The sequence below is a fragment of the Equus przewalskii genome, chromosome 1 (assembly GCF_037783145.1).
Source record: "Equus przewalskii isolate Varuska chromosome 1, EquPr2, whole genome shotgun sequence".
NCBI lineage: Eukaryota > Metazoa > Chordata > Mammalia > Perissodactyla > Equidae > Equus > Equus przewalskii.
This window is the reverse complement of record NC_091831.1, coordinates 183003249-183020037: the sequence shown is the minus strand read 5'-3', so window position 1 is coordinate 183020037 and position 16789 is coordinate 183003249. Positions and strand designations below refer to the sequence as shown.

General features: G+C 47.6%; 3 protein-coding genes across 4 annotated transcripts; 2 read left to right on the top strand and 1 right to left on the bottom strand.

The window, feature by feature from the left end:
• The first annotated feature begins 232 nt into the window (after window positions 1-232).
• Window positions 233-12067, top strand: DNAAF2 (dynein axonemal assembly factor 2). 2 transcript variants are annotated; one of them, XM_070588482.1, is made up of 3 exons: window positions 233-5767; window positions 9029-9172; window positions 10103-12067. In XM_070588482.1, exons 1-3 carry the CDS (start codon window positions 3572-3574, stop codon window positions 10607-10609), a joined length of 2847 nt encoding a protein of 948 aa, XP_070444583.1. In that variant the 5' UTR covers window positions 233-3571; the 3' UTR covers window positions 10610-12067. The 2 variants fall into 2 exon arrangements, with proteins under 2 accessions (XP_070444583.1, XP_070444592.1); XM_070588491.1 differs by lacking the exon at window positions 233-5767 and adding an exon at window positions 5862-6156.
• A 288-nt stretch (window positions 12068-12355) lies between these two features.
• Window positions 12356-14493, bottom strand: MGAT2 (alpha-1,6-mannosyl-glycoprotein 2-beta-N-acetylglucosaminyltransferase). Its single transcript, XM_008528088.2, has one exon. The coding sequence runs from the start codon at window positions 14351-14353 to the stop codon at window positions 13028-13030; it is 1326 nt and encodes a 441-aa protein (XP_008526310.2). The 5' UTR covers window positions 14354-14493; the 3' UTR covers window positions 12356-13027.
• A 196-nt stretch (window positions 14494-14689) lies between these two features.
• On the top strand, window positions 14690-15765 carry RPL36AL (ribosomal protein L36a like). Its single transcript, XM_070588674.1, has 2 exons — window positions 14690-14838; window positions 15310-15765. The coding sequence occupies exon 2, from the start codon at window positions 15352-15354 to the stop codon at window positions 15670-15672; it is 321 nt and encodes a 106-aa protein (XP_070444775.1). The 5' UTR covers window positions 14690-14838; window positions 15310-15351; the 3' UTR covers window positions 15673-15765.
• The last annotated feature ends 1024 nt before the right edge of the window (window positions 15766-16789 follow it).

The window sequence follows — 16789 nt, the reverse complement described above, 5'->3', positions numbered from 1 at the left end:
TTGCAAATACCTTTTTAAGATGAATCATGTCCAGAATTCTGAAGTTACAAAGGTAACTTAAGTTGACAACTCATTGTTGAGTATGTTCGTTGACATAAGGGTTATAATAGGAAAGGGTGCAATTTTATACATCCCTCACAAGCTGTGAAGATCTTGTCGAACTCATCTCTATGCCTCCAAACTATTTCACATGTAAACCTTTAAGACCTAATTCATGACGTATTTTAAAACTTTTTATTAAACAAGTTCATAGTAGAAAAACCAGGAAATACAAATAATCATAAAGAAAAAAATCCTTTTTTCCTCCCAAAAGCCCCAGTACATGGCTTTAAGTCCTTCTATGTGACCAGCTGCCACACCATGGCTAAGGACAGACCAGGGGTGTGAAGCTGTCCCCAGAACCAAACCTGGGCCGCCTAAGTGGAGGATGCCAAGCCTTAACCACTAGGCCATCACGGCTGGCTCCGAAAAGATGTTTAGTGACCAGCAATTCCACCACCAGAGATCATCTGTTAATATTTTGGTATATGTCCTTCTAAATTTTTCTCTATGTGTACATTTTTTCCTTAAAAATACTTTGGGATAGGGGCCGGCCTGGTGGCGCAGCGGTTAAGTTCATATGTTCCACTTCTCGGCCGCCTGGGTTTGCCGGTTCGGATCCCGGGTGTGGACATGGCACCACTTGGCATGCCATGCTGTGGCAGGCGTCCACATATAAAGTAGAGGAAGATGGGCACAGATGTTAGCTCAGGGCCAGTGTTCCTCAGCAAAAAGAGGAGGCTTGGCAGCAGTTAGCTCAGGGCTAATCTTCCTTAAAAAAAAAAAATACTTTGGGATCATAGTATACATATTAAACTTGCTTTTTTCTGTACTGTACTATACTCATTCATTAGATATCTGAGGGCCTAATACGTCACAAGGAGTCACTAAGGTGACATTTAAGTTCTTGAGATTCAAGAGCCCGTGCGCAGGCTGCACATGAGCAATGAGTGTTCTGCCATCGAGAATGAAGTCTAATGATCCAGGGAGAAAATTCGGTGGCAAGTACAGAGAGGGTTAGAGATCCAGGCATGACGGGCCTTGCAGAGACAGTAAGGAATGTGGATGTGAGGCGACAGGAAGGTGTTGAGCAGATCTGGTTTTAAGGTCACTAAAACTAGCGTAGTGTGTGGAGAAGAGGCCGTAAGATGAGAAGAGCTGGAGAGACCAGTCAGGAAGCTATTGCAGAAGTCTGTGCCGGAGACGATGTGGTCAAGACGAGACCTGGAAAGAAGTGGATATATTTGGGGAGTGTAAGGAGAGACGACAGGACCTGGTAACTGAATGGCAGTGCGGGGTCGGGCAAAGAGGAATCAAGGATTACACTTAAGATTTAAGCTGGGCAGACAGTACTGAGTCTGGGGAAATAACAGATTTGAGAGGGGAAAATCAAGATTTCTGTTTGGAGATGTCGATCAGACATCCAGGCAGAGGTATCTGGCAGGCAGTGGCATGAGTCTAGAGCTCAGTAGTCAGGTACGACTAGAGATAAAATTTTGGAGTCACTAGTCTCATCCCACATGACATCCATGAAGGCAAAGATTTTTTTACAGATACATTTAAAAACTTTTAAATTGAAGTATGAGATATATACGTAAAAGTCCCCTATGGTCAGGACACAGTTCAATGAATTTTCACAAACTGCGCACCCTGTTACCAAGATTGAAACAGAACGGTGCCCTCTCCCCAGCAGCTCTCTCCTTCCCTGGCTCATCACCACACCCCACGCCCCTCGACAGGACAGTCACTAGCCTGACTTCTCACAGTGTGGCTTATTTTTACTAAGTTTTGTCTGTTACATAATGGAATTGTATGCTATGTATTATTTTGCACCTGTTTTCTTTCACACAATGTTAGTGACTCATCCACATTGTTCATTCTTGTCCATTGTGTGGATACACACAATTTATTTATTCACTGTACTATTGATGGGAATTTGGGTAGTTTCCACCATTTGTGTATTACAAATAGAGCTGTATGAATAGACAAATTCTAGTATATGTCTTTTGATAGAGATATGTATGCATTTCTGTTGGGTGTATATCTAGTAGAATTTCTTAGTCATAAGGTATACATTAGATTCAATAGCAGTTTTCCAAAGGGACTGACCCAGTATATACTTCCAGCATCTGAGAGCGCCAGTTGCTGTGCATTCTTAGAGCACAGCGATCGTCTTCTGTTCCGGTGCCAGTTCTGTTCCTTCCTTACCTACCTATATAGCAGGTGCAGCAAGTGTGCCGTAAATATCTGTTGAAAGAACGAATCTGAGCATGGGTGGCATTTAAAGCTGTGGGCCTGAATAAGATCATCTTGGAGGAAATAGGATAAGAGGGCTGATGAACAAGGCTTGGGTGACTCCTACATTTAGAGCAGGGGCAGAAGAGGAGCAAGTAAAGGAGGAGGAAAATGGGAAGCATGGAGTTCCATAAACTGAGAAAAATGTGTCTCAAGGGGGACAATCAGCTGCTTTGCATGCTGCCAAGAGATCCTAAGATGAGGGCAGAAGCTGGGAAAGGAAAGGAGTCAGGAGTTCTAATTTTGGTCATTTCATGCCTGAGGAGCTTAAGCGTTAATGGAGATTTCAAATGGGCAGCTGGATATAGGAGTCTGGAGTTTATATGGAGAAGAGATGGGGTTGCAGCCTCCAGGCATGTCCACTTAGGTGAACAGAGGTAAACACTTGGAAAGCAGACTATGCAGCATCAATGTCTGATGAATTAGGAGAGAAACCTGCACAGTGTCTTGTCACTGAGGAAATGCCAACATCAATTGTGTTAAATGTTGCTGCGAGTTTCAACAAAATGACCAGAGAAAAATCATCACTGGATTTAACAACTACTCCGGTCAATAAATATACTTCTACAACGTCACTCTGAGTGGCTGCATAGAATCCCCTTTGCATGGCTGTACCAAAATCTGCTCAACCAGTCCCCCTGCTGAATTCTTAGCTTCTTCCCCAACCTTTAGCATCAGAGATAACTGCCTTGAGCATGCTCTTGGAGTTGGAATTGCTGGATCAAAGAAGTATTACATTCTAAATGCTTGTGCTATAGCTACCAATCTAGTCTCTAGAAAGGTTTTCCTAACTTCTAGCACCACCCCAAGGATGCACAGCATGTGACTGTAAAAACGGCTTTTACCATTTGGATAGGTGCTATGTGCTATCTTACATTTGTATTTTATTATTAGTAAAGTCATATGTTTATCGATCACTGGTTATTTATGAACACCGTGCCTCTATCTCTTGCTCCAAGAGAGAGTTGTTGCAAGGCAAACTGTATGGTGAAATATCCAGAAAACTGAAATGTTGGCTTAACAACGTGAAAAAAGCAAAAAAATCTCAGCTTGAACCCCAGCTTGTGAATACACTAGCTGCGAGACCTTAGTAACTTCTCAGGTCCCATCTTGTCTGTGAAATGGGGATCAGATCCACCCTGAAGCGTTGTGAACAAGGCCGAAAATTAGGACAATTATGAAGATGGTTATTCTGCAGGAGTAACTGCACCACGGCACAAGAATCTAAAACCGCGGGATGCAGGGTAGCTGCGGTCTGAAGTTCTACCAAGGCTATTCTGGCATTTCCACCATCCCTCTCCGCCTCCTGCCCCTCCTCTCTCCAGGGTGCTGCCGGTGTCACCAGGGCAACCAGCACGCGCGGCCCACGGTCAACTCCCGGCCGGTTCCGCAACCGCCCACCGCACTCTCCGCACCGGCGGCTGCGCGGCGCGTCCCACGCCCCGGTCCCGGACCGGTCTCCGGTGGCCTCTGGGCTGGAGCCGCGGGCAGCATGGCCAGGGCGGCAGCCTCTTCGGCGCTGGAGGACTTGGACCTGAGCGCAGAGGAGGTCCAGCGGCTCACCTCGGCCTTCCGGGACCCGGAGTTCCGCAGACTGTTCTCCGACTACGCCGAGGAGCTCACGGACCCCGACAACCGGCGGCGCTACGAGGCGGAGATCACGGCGCTGGAGCGGGAGCGCGGCGTGGACGTGCGGTTCGTGCACCCGGAGCCGGGCCACGTGCTGCGCACCAGCCTGGACGGGGCGCGGCGCGGCTTCGTGAACGTGTGCAGCAACGCGCTGGTGGACGCGCCCCGCGGCCGGCCGGACGGCCACTGGTCGCTGCCCTACAGCCTGGCGCCGGGCCGCGAGTACCTGGGGCGCCGCGGCGGCCGCTACACCGTCTACGACGTGGTCTTCCACCCGCGCGCGCTCGCGCTGGCCCGGCGCCACGAGCGCTTCCGCCGCATGCTGGACGACGCGGCCCTGGACGCCGTGGAGACGCAGTGGGGCGTGAGAGTGGACCGCACCAACGCCAAGACGCTCAAGATCAAGTACAAGGGCACCCCGGAGGCCGCCGTGCTACGCGCGCCCCTGCCCGGGGCCGGCCCGGCGCGGCCCGAGGGGGAGCCGGAGGGCCCTCTCCCCGGCCTGCCCTACCCCTACCCGCCCCCGGCCCCGCGCCCGGCCGCCCGGCCCCCCGCGCCCGCCCCTCCGGCCGCCGGCCCGCCGCGCGCGCCCACCGAGCCCCGCTACAGCGTGGTGCAGCGCCACCACGTGGACCTGCAGGACTACCGCTGCGCCCGCGACTCGGCCCCCGGGCCCGTGCCGCACGAGCTGGTGGTCACCATCGAGCTGCCGCTGCTGCGCTCGGCCGAGCAGGTGGCGCTGGAGGTGACGGGGAGGCTGCTGTGCCTGGACTCGAGGGCCCCCGACTACCGCCTGCGCCTCTCGCTCCCTTACCCCGTGGACGACAGCTGCGGCACTGCGCAGTTCCACCGAGCCCGCCGGCAGCTGCTGCTCACGCTGCCCGTCGTGCGCCCCGCCCCGCGCCCCGCGGCGCCGGAAGAGCCCGCCCGCGCGCCCGGAACTGACGGCCCGGGGCCGGAGCAGCGGGAGAGGGAAGAGGAGGAGGAGGCACCGGAGGAGGAGGAGGGGAGGCGGGAGAGGAAGGATCGGGAGGAGGGAGAGCTGGAGCGGCGGGAGGAGGAGCGGGGGGAGGAGAAGCAGCGAGAGGAGGAGGAGGAGCGGGAGCAGCGAGCAGAGGAGCGACAGCGGCAGGAGGAGCGGGACCATCGGGAGGAGGAGGAGCCGGAGGAGGAGCAGCGGGGGGAACGGCGTGGGGAGGAGGAGGAGCGGGAGAAGGAAGAGCCGGAGCGCCGGGAGGAGGAACAGCCGGAGGAGGAGCAGCGGGGGGAACGGCGTGGGGAGGAGGAGGAGCGGGAGCAGCAGTGGGAGGAGCGGGGCCCGGGCGAGCGAGCGGTGTGGACTGCGGCCGTCGGGGAGGAGCCGCCCCCCGGAGCAGGGAGCCTCCCGGGCACTTCAGCCGGGTCCCCGGGCAGGGGCCCTGGTGCAGGAGCAGGGGGCGCACGCGGGGACCCTCGCGGTGAAGCCATGGGTGGTCCTGGGGCCGCCCGCCGGGAGCCCGTGTGTCCCCCTTCGCGGTGCAGGCAGGACGAGGAGTCCCTGACTCTGCTGGTGCAGGTGCCTCGGATCCAGCCGCAGAGTCTGCAAGGGGACCTGAGCCCCGTCGGGTACCAGTTGCGCTTCTCCACCCAAGACCTGGGTTCCTACGCTTTCTCCCTGCGCTTTGCTCCGGAGAACCAGCTGAGCTGCAGGGCGCCCGCGGTCAGCGTCTCCCCGCACAACGCGGTGATCGAGCTGGCCAAGGCTCCGGGCTGCCGCGGGCCCTGGAGGGAGTGGTATTACGGCCCACACGGCGGCTCCTTGGAGGTAACCGTCCTTTCTAGAGTCGGCGTTGGTAGTATCCCGTCCCACTTTGCTGGCCGTTAGGGCCATCCTCCGTTTGTCCTCAACACAGCCTCTCCGCCGTGGCTCCTCTGGCGAGGCCTCGCAGTTGCTGCACGTGCCGACGCGCGGCGGCATGCATCCCCGCGGGGCGGGTCTCGCGTCTTGGGAGCCGCCCTTCCAGCGCTGTCCCCTCCGGAGTCTGCCGCCCTGAGGGAGCGCGGGAGCAGCCCCGGGCCAGGCCGCCGCCGCTGTGGGCGGGAAGTCGGGTGCTGTCCTCGGGCGAGAAGGGCGTCTCTTCCGTCATACTCTCTGAGGGCTTTGTGACCCACCTGGGTTCAGGAGGCACTCTGTTATGGCCATATTCTAAGTGGGTAAATAACTTTTTCCGACCTTAGGAGGTCAGTGATAATCTACTTCCGGAGAGCAAAGTACCCTAGCGGGCGCCGCACCGTTCTCGCGCGGGAGACGAACTCGGACCCAGGGGTGAACTAAGTCCCTGTGCTCTGGGCCGTACTGCGGACCTTGTAGTCGCTGACGGTGGGCGTTCTATCTTTAGGTCCCTACTAGTATTTGGCACAATGGCTGGCATGTAACGAAGTGTGATACACGTAGTTGTTAAACTGAACAGCAGCAGCAGCAGCTGCGCCTCTTCTGGGCGAATCCTCTAGAATCGGGGCTGCGCGTGACCCAGTTAGGGTGTAATTCGGCTGAATAATTCAGTGTGTCCTGTTGTAGTTGCTGCTATACTTTTTAGGTTATTGAGGTTCTTGAAATGCAGATTCAGTACGCCAGTACTAGTGGCAAATATTGAAAAAAACTACTTAAAATTTGAAGCGCTAAAGAACGTTTTAATCTCAAATGAACTTTTAATTGGTGGTTTTGATTGATGTTTGTATCAGTTACATGTAATTTCTTTTTAGCTCTTTTAACATATCCAAGGGTTAAATTCTCAGAAATGCTAGTTGCACAGATTATATATTAAAAATTAAGGTTTTGGCCTTTGGCTTTAACCTGCCAGAAATTTTCGCTTCTTCCCATTGTTTTTCTAGAAATTTGCTAATAAGTTACATTTATATTTTATGAGGGGTATCTTCTATGAGAAGTGGTTAATTTGAAATCCTCCAAAAATGGTAAAATAAATTGCCAGGACTGGGTAAGATACTTAGTGAGAATATAAAATATGAAACTGACTATCTGTTTATGTCATCAGAAGGGAGAAGTTTAGGAAAGGGCAGTCATTTTCCTGTAATTGTCTTAAATAAATGTGAAAATAACTCACAATGTGGGAAGAAAGCTCCACTGACAGCAGTTGAGAGAATACTAAAGAATATATTTTAATCTGATTTTCTAGTATGCTAACATTTTAACAGAAACTAGACAAAAACGGGATTAGGGCAACTGTGTTTTATATCTGATGCCTGAAATAAATTTATAATTCATTAATCATCACATTTGCTAAGCTGAAAGAATCACAGTGTTCAAGTTTTTTCTTTATATTTCTCTGGGCGAGGCTCTAAGGATTCAAGTAAATTTTGTGTGTGTGTATATATTTACATTTTTTTAAAACTTTTTATTAAGATTATGATAGTTTATAACTTTGTGAAATTTCAGTTGTACATTATTGTTAGTCATGTTGTAGGTACACCACTTCACCCTTTGTGCCCTCCCCCCATCCCCCCTTTCCCCTGGTAACCACCAATCAGTTCTCTTTGTCTCTATGTTCAACTTCCACCTATGAGTGGAGTCATACAGAGTTCGCCTTTCTCTATCTGGCTTATTTCACTTAACATAATACCCTCAAGGTCCATCCATTTAAAGTAAATTTTTAAAAAATCACAAGAGTAGTAGGTGGGCAGACAAATAATATATAATGATTATATTATATGCGTTATATGAAAATAATTATAAAGACATTTGTGATTATCAAGGTCAAAATTGTTATTTTACACATAAACCAGTATAAAATGTATTTATATAAGCCTTAAATATCCATTGGGAATTTTCCTAGAGTTTTAGGACCACTGAATTCAGTGTCTTTTATAGTAAAATCACTCATTATAGAATGAGAAGGCAAGTTTATGCAAATCCTTTGTATTTTAATCATAACCATTTCCATTATAAATATTTTTCTTCCTTGGCTTAACTAAAGACTAAACTATTTGGAGTATTTTTTGCAATTAACGCGTGTTTCTTTTTCAGAGACATGAACCTTAGAAATGCTTTTGATAGGGGTGTTTCTATAATACAGTATTATTCTGGATCTTCAAATAATAGCAAGGCAGATTACTCCAAATGTAACATTTTTCTGTTCCCAAGGTTCACTTTTGTTTGGTAGTTGTAAACTGGTTCACACGTAAATAATGTGTACTACAAGCGAGCTTAAAACTTCTCTTTCTGATTCCCCCCTCATTTCGACCAAATAATGAACTGTGTTTATTTGTAATTATAAAATTTGTGTATATGAAAGTACAGAGGAAAATACTTTTATTTTGCGCAACAATGAACTGATTTTATGAATTTTAAACACAGTTATTCCTTCAACATCCTAACAGTAAACCTGTATTCACTTGACATGAGTATGAACACACTGCTTTGTGTCTGGGATTCTGGTGAAAGTGATTTTTGCATTTCCTAACAGTACTTTGGAAATCTTTCCGTGTCAGTGTCTTGAAATCTACCTCATTCTTATAAATAGCTATATGCTAGTGTCACACTGGACTATCTCAATGCTTAAAAATAGAATATACTTGTCTTCAATATTAAACTGGGCTCTTACCTGGTCACACACAATTTGAATGGATCCTGTCATGTATATTTCATAGCGGACTCATTAGGAAGAGTTGTAAAATCGAATTATTTTATAGCTGGGACTGTATTTATAGCCCTAAAGGTGATATTTTTATAAAATATTAAGAGAGAAAAAGGAAAAGAAAACGTCATTTGTAAGTAAGATTATCTAGGAGAGAAAACATACCTCCAATTTAATAGAGACCTAGAAAAGGAACTGAGACTTTTTTCTTTTCGGGTCTCTTCCTATCTGTGTGTGTGGGCTTGCTATTCTTATTGCTCTGTACAATACTCACAAAGAATGTATTTCTTTTGCCAAGACAGCACAGGAATAACATTAAACAAATTTAAAAAGTGTAATCCTGAACTGTGAGAGAACTTTTATGAGCTGTTTTTAGATAGAACTGTGTCAAGTATGACCTATAAGGCAGAACATTTTTTCTCTTTTTATTTTAGGAAAGGTTGTTTGTCAATGAAGAAAATGTTAATGAAGTTCTTGAAGAAGTCCTCAGCTCTCCATCCACGTGGACGGAGCCCCTAACCCCACCATTGATCGAAGTTCTTCAGGTTACTGATAGTAAGATTCAGATTCATGCAAAGGTAAGGACTTGCTTGGCTTTGAGTAGTGATGTAGGACAACGTTAAACCCTAATAAATAACTTAATTCCCGATTTTTTGATGTAGTAACTTTAAATGTACATAATGGCTGAGAAGAGTGAGGTTAAGAGGAGTAAAGACTTCTTTGTATGTATTGCACTAAGCCCTACACACTCCGCAATTCATTTTCACATTATCTCATTTAATCTCCAAATAACTGTCCAATGAAGGATAGAGAGAAACTAACATTTGGGAGTTTGAGTCTTTGTGACTCTCAAACCATGGCAACTATGTCATACAGTTTGTTCATTCTTTCTAGTTAAACCTTAAGTTTGGTTTTCTGTGGTTTGTTTTTGCTGAGGAAGATCTGCCCTGAGCTAACATCTGTGCCCGTCTTCCTCTATCTTGTATGTGGGTTACAGCCACTGCATGGCTGTAACAAGTGGTGGAGGTCCATGCCCAGGAACCGAACAGAGGCCAGTGAAGCAGAGAGCACCGAACTTAACCACTAGGCCATGGGGCTGGCCCCAGTTTGGTTATTTTTATAGTCTTCGATATTGGACACAGAAATAATTCAGTAACCAACACTTCTATATAAATTGGAGGGGAGAGTGGCTCTGAAGAATCAGAGAAATTCAAGAATGCCCTTCTAAGAATGACTGCTGAAGGGTTTGTAGGCCAGGATGATTTTATCCTGAAGGAGACGAGGAGTCACTGGAAGGATTTAATCTGAGGAGCGCCAGGTTTGCACTAAGCAGTGACTGGCAGCACCTGGAGGACAGCTTTGAGGGGAGCCGGAGGAAGCCTGTTGGCAGGCTGGCAAATTATTCCCTCACAACTTTTTTAAAAAAATATCTTATTTTCAGAGGGTACTACAATTTAATTTTCTATTTGTTTGAAAGAATTATTAATTTGTTGTTTCCCTTGACACAGTTGCAAGAATGTAGTAACTCTGAGCAGCTTCATGAAAATGAAGAAACAGTCAACGAAGGAAGTCATCTTACTGAAAAAGAAAGTACAGAACATTCTACCAGCTTCCCCAGCGAGTCTGCTGATTCATCTGGAGCAGTTCAAGTACTAGAAACAGACAGTTGTGGTTCGGCTGCACACTTGCAACAAGAGTCTCTCGATATTTCTAAAATGTCACTTGGAAAGTCTGAGCAGTCCGAATCAAAAATGGAACCTGAATTTATAAAAGAAAAACGTGCTGTTTACTCAAATGAGGAAAAAGATAATTTAAAAGAACCAGTAACAACTGAAGAGGAGTTGTTAGATGATCACCTGTCTTCATTACTGAACAAAACCACGGTTCACAGTGGATCTGGTTTTGACAACATAAAAGAAACCAATATGCAGGATGGTAGTGTGCAGATTATTAAAGATCATGTGACTCACTGTGCATTCAGTTTTCAGAACTCTCTGCTATATGACTTGGATTAATTCTATATAATTTTGGAACTTAAAGGTTAAGAGTAAAAAAGTGTTGGACTTAGATTCTTTCTGTTAACTACTGTCTTCAAACTGAAGGTAAACAACGAAGTATAAAATTAAAATTTGCAATTTTGATTCTAATGGGGAAGCTGGAGATATTTTTTTTGCATGTAGAGAATTTATACAAAGCTTCCTTAATTATGGAGATAAGTTTTGTGATTTCTCTGATAGAGGTGTATTTTTTCTAACGGAGAATTAAACATTTAGTTTTAATATAACCTGTATATATTTACTTCTGTCTTATTTTTGGCTTCTTTTACAATTTTAATAAAATTTCAAAATATTCACTAAGTTGTATCTGTCACAAAAAGTAATTACCAAGAATGCAATTAACTAGGAATATAAATGTGTGTGTGGGGGGGCGGTAGAATCTCAAAACTATATATAAATCTCACTGAATAGGAGGTACTTAGGCCTGAAACAGGTTCTTAGAGAGGAAAGAACTTACTAACCAATATTAACGATCCAAACAATTACAATACAAATACAGTGAGTGAAATTTAGTATTTTTGCCTCAACTCTGTATTTTACTTTTCTGTCACACAAAATATAGGCATAATACAGGTTATTTAGTAATGACTTTGAAAATTGAGTTTTTTGGAAGTTGCTGTCATAGTATTAAAATATCTTTTAGTTTTATAAAATATATTCATGAATTTTAGAACAGAACAATAAAAATATCTGGGAATTTGCTCCCATAGGAAAATTGTCTTCATTATATTTGTTACATGAAAACAACAAAAAAAAGCTGGTGTTTTCTAATAATTTTTTTCTGTAACATCTATAAGAGGGCAGCAGATGATGTATCTAACAGTGGCTAAGTTATTAATTTTGTGGAACAGTATTTTTATTTGTGGCCAGGAGAAAATTCTAATAGATTTTTTCTCACAAAAATTTTTAGTACAGCATGAAGGAAAATTTAGAAAGAAAAATATTTGATCTAATTCCTGACCCCAACGCCGTGGAGCTGATCTATTTCCATTCCAAAAATGGCTACTAATTCAAACCTCTGGTCTTACCTCAGTCCTGGAAACTACCTAATTGTCCTTCAAACTGGGGAGGTCAGATCAGAGCACCAAAAGCAGAACAAACGCAGCTCATCAAGCCAGAGAACTATTCGCTTCACCTTAGATGACAGGATGCACTTTTCAATCCTAACAGGAATCTTGGTTTGATGCAATAATTTTGAGACTGTCAATTTAATACACCATTTTCTTAGACTGAAATGACAAATTGTAGTATCTACACAGAAATTAGTCTGAATAATTTCTCGTTGAATGGAATTATTCACCGTTAAGAAAAACTTCTTTGTTAAGTATGGAGTAAATTAAAGACTTTCCTATTATTTACTGTTTGTCCTTTAAATAAGTATGATTTCAGTTAAAATAAAGCTGGCACTAGAACATGTTTCACTTCGGAATGACTGAACTTTGTATCATTTCTGGCTTTCGAAAACAATTCAGGCTGTATTTCACTTACACAGCAGCTTTTACTGTTCATTATCTATGCCTGGCTAATCTGAAAGCCAGTTTCTTCCAAAGGGAATAATGCATCGTCAATTGCTGGGTTTTCTTTATTTCAGACTCAGTTACACAATGTACAAATAGTAAATATGAAAATGTAATTTTAAAACTCCTAGAATGCCTTTACTGAATTTTGGTGTAAACAATTTATTCTACAAAATGATTAGGAATCTTTTTATGCAAAAATGAGTATTTATTTTGGCAGCACTAAAGGAAAAAAAACACAACTGTATTTCTACATTGAGGTGAAAACAGTGTTTAAACTCTCTGATCAATCAAATACATTCCAAAAGAAAGTATGTTCTATGAAGGTTCCAAAGCACAGGCAAATCTTAACAGAGGAATCCGTAATACTGAAAATGACTGTTCCGACAGGGTGTTTAACAGCCAGTGAAGCAACCCCTTCCTAGTAGCTGTGTCAAGAGTGAGACTGGGCTTGTCCCATTAATACTCTAACAATTTCATTTGAATACTTTTTACTGCTATGACAATTTTAAATAAATTTTGCTGTACTTAAAATAAGTTTTGAAAGTGGAAAAGTGTACAAAGTTCCAGATAAAAAGATTAATAGATGCAATTTAAATAAAATCCCCCCATTAACAATAATGATTACCTTTAGCAGATACAGCTGAGCTTTAAAACCCAACTCGCAAAATGAAAACCTGTGTTTTAAATCTTAATCAGACATAAAAGGAAAAGATTAATACATTGGACACCTTTTACAAGAATTATTTTTTTTTTGTATTAAAGCAGAAACCAGTTCCTAAACCCTTTTATTCAATTGTACGTTTGGGCAAATATCAAAAATAGAAGACTGTCACTTTTGCTTTGTACTTGTGATATTTCACTGCAGTCTCCTATAACTTTTACAGAGTTCATGGTCCCTAATATCTCCCCACCCTCCATTTTTCCTAGGTGGGGCAACGGCTGCCACAAACTTCTCACTGACAACTAGAGTTTCTGGAAACAGGTACTGTTTGTTATTATTTAAGAGTGACTCGATTTGGGCACTCTGGGTGGACGGTCTGCAGGCTTTCTTGTGGTGCATACCACAGTCTCCTGCATGAAAAATCCTAGGAGCTTGAGGAACCAGTACTTTCCAGGATTTTGGAAGACAAGATACAGTCAAATACTGAAGAGTCCAGTCCCAGTTATAATCATCGTAAGTACAGAAAGCGTCTGTGCACTCGATGAGCTTCTGATAAGCATCCCGGGTCAAGGCTAGACCCATATTGTGCTCTGTGGATTTCCAAGTTTTCACGTCCACCTTGTCAGCAATGCCGTGGAAGCTGCGAATGGCAGTATAGGTCCCCAGGGACAGCACGTCACACTCAGGACACTCTTGCTGCTTTAGCTTCCACATCTTTTTGAAGACGTGGTAAAAGTCCGGGGCTAAGTAGTGATCCTCCTCCAGGAAAAGTATGAGGCCAGCATAGTCTCGGAGGACCTTGACCCTTTCCCACACAAAGTGCAGCTTCCACCACCAATGGTGTTTGGTTTGGGAGAACGTGGCCTCCCGGTAGTGGCCGAAGGAGTCGGGGTACTCGGCGTTAATGCACCCCATCCTCAGAGCCGCCTTCTTCTCCAGGTCCCTGGGGCAGTCCCGGGGGTCGCTGCCCGGAAACTCGTGGGGGTACAGCTGGATGCTGAAAGGAAAGAAGACCTGCAGGACCGGGCAGAAGTCCACCGCGGCGATCAGCCGGTTGATCTCGGCCGACCAGACGTCGTGGCTGAAGATGACGAGCACGTCGCCGATGCCGCGCGCCCTGCGCAGCGAGTCCAGCAGCAGGCTCAGGTACTCGGGCCGGTCGTGCACCTGCACCACCAGCACCAGCTCGCGGGGCGCCCAGGCGCCGGCGCGGCCCGCGTTGCGCAGCGGCTGGTCGAAGTTGCGCTGGTACACCAGCGCGCGGTAGCGCAGCGTCAGGTTGTCCGCCTCGGGCTGCGGCGCGCCGGGCACGGGCGGCGCGGCCGAGTCGTTGGCGGCCCGGCGGGCGCCCGCGGGCTCGGGGCGGTCCCCGCGGCTGGCGGCGCGCGCTGGCTCGGCGTCCGGCGGCGGCGGGGCCTCGCTCTTCCGGCGGCGGCCGGCGCTGCTCCAGAGCACCACGCCGCAGGCGGCCAGCGCGAGCGCCAGGCCCAGCACCTTCCGCTTGTAGACGCGCAGCCGCATGGTCCCGGCGGGCGGGCGGGCGGGGACGGTCTGCTCAGGCGGCGCGGCCGGGCTCCGCTCACCGCGCCGCCCGCGCTCGGCTCATGCCGCTCGGCCCGCGCTAGCAGCCGCGGCCCGCCGTCGCCCCGGCCCCGGCCCCCTCCATCCGCGCGGCCGCACCAGCCCGCCGCTCCCGTGCCGTTACCTGCGCCGCCCGCGGCCCCGCGTCCTCCGCACGCTCATCCTCGGCGGCCAGCGGCCAGACCCCGCGCCGCGGCCTCCCGTTCCGGCCGCCGTCCGACCCCGCGACTGGCCCGCCGGCGCCGCGGCTCCGGCCACACCCCTCGGCCCGCCCCTCGGAGCGGCGGTCGGCGCCGCCCGGACACGTCGGAGACGCCTATTGGCCCGCCGGCCTGTCGCTCAGGCTCGGAGCCCACTTCCGCTTCCTGCTTCCTTCCGCCGAGGCGCGTGCGGTGCGGGGAGCGGGTCCGGGTGAGCGCGTACCGGTGAGCTGAGGCGGGGGCGTCGGGGCCCGCGGGAGACATGGCGCGGGGTCGGTTACGCACGGGCCCTCGTGGGGAAGGGAGGGCGGCCGCCGCACTAGCCGGTGGTTCGGGAGGGCTTCTCCCTCAAGAGGGGCCCCCGCATGGCGGCGGCGCCCGGAGCGCTCGTAAGGACACGTCAGCTTCGGGCGCGGGCGACGCGGCCACCGGGACGGGCGGTCGGGGCGGCCGGTGGGCGAGCGGGGCGGGGCCGTGCGCGGCGCCCGGGGCCGGCAGGAAGCGAGCCCGGCCTCTCTGCCTGCCGGCGGCCGCTCTGTTGACGCGCCGGTGGCTCGTCCCGAGGTGTGCGAACGCGCGTGGAACGGGAGCGCTGGGTGCGTTCATTCCTTACTGGCTCACGTAGTGATACTTTCGCCAGATATTTGCGTGGACCGTTACTTTTCAAACGCTTAACGTCCGCTGCCGTATTTTAAGTCTCTCACTAGTTTTCATCGTGTGGACAGCCCTACTGCAAAGATGGTCAACGTCCCTAAAACGCGAAGGACTTTCTGTAAGAAGTGTGGGAAGCACCAGCCGCACAAAGTGACCCAGTACAAGAAGGGCAAGGACTCGCTGTACGCGCAGGGCAAGAGGCGCTACGACCGCAAGCAGAGCGGCTACGGCGGGCAGACGAAGCCCATCTTCCGGAAGAAGGCCAAGACCACCAAGAAGATCGTGCTGAGGCTCGAGTGCGTGGACCCTAACTGCAGGTCCAAGAGGATGCTGGCCATTAAGAGGTGCAAGCATTTCGAACTGGGAGGAGACAAGAAGAGGAAGGGCCAAGTGATCCAGTTCTAAGCCTTGGGATTCCTCTGCTTTTATTTCTGAGAGGAAAATGTTAACGCCATAGGAAGATTACCTGTATGAAAATAAAGTGAGAATCTTGCCCAAGTCTTTTGTGTTTTTAAAAATATAATCACATGCTTAATGTGGTTCTAAATTAAGGAAATAACAGTAAATTATTTGTAAGTGAATTAAGGTTTAGCCTTTTCTCAATTTGTCATTTAAATTTAGTTCCACAAGAATTGGTACTTTGTATTTATACATAAAAAAGACAGCAGTCCTACCTCAAACCTCACAACTAGGTTTTGGAGAGAAATCATATAGCAGGGAAAAAACATACTTTACTCTTTTCTGGTCAGTTTCAAATATATGTGGTGGGTGAATTCATAGTCATGAGTGAACTGCTGGGAAAGGTCTCAATCCAATTTTTTTAAAAAGTACACGAAGCGGATAAGCTAGGCCTGTGTATAGCAGACTGGGTGGGGCAGAGGATCCATGTGGGGGGGAGAGCCGACTTTTTACAAATTGTAGTGTCCAGCAGGGACTACTAGCCACATGTAGCTATTTAAGTTGAAAATGCAGTTCCTCAGTTACACTAGCTACACTTAGTGCTCAACAGCCACATGTGGCTAATGGCTACCCTACTGGAGGACACAGTAATAGAACATTTCCATCAGTTTTTTTGGACAGCACTGTTTTAGACTGTGGTCTTGAATGTAAAGCAGGAATTGACTTCTAGCTAGAAAAAGTTCTAAAGCTAGTGAAAAAGCCACGAGTCCATCACAGCATAAACCGTTTCTTGAACCTTTTAGAACATAACTGGGAGGTATTCAAATATTCTAACTTTTTGACTGTTGAGAGGGTTGAGGAGGTAACTGAAAACGGGATGGAAGGTTGCAACTCAGAATTAAAGAAGTGAACCTAGCAATTACCTGAAAGGCAAGAAAGAAAAGTTGAGTATCGAATGAAAGGAAAAATAAACTGGGAAAAGGTATGGGTTATGAGGACAGGAAATCCTGCTTTTCGTATGACTCTGAAGTCAGCTAAGATAGTTCCATGGGGATAGCTTATAGGTAAGTGGTGAGAATGCAAAGGCAAGGGGCTGTGGTGTAGGAGGAACAGCACTTACTCC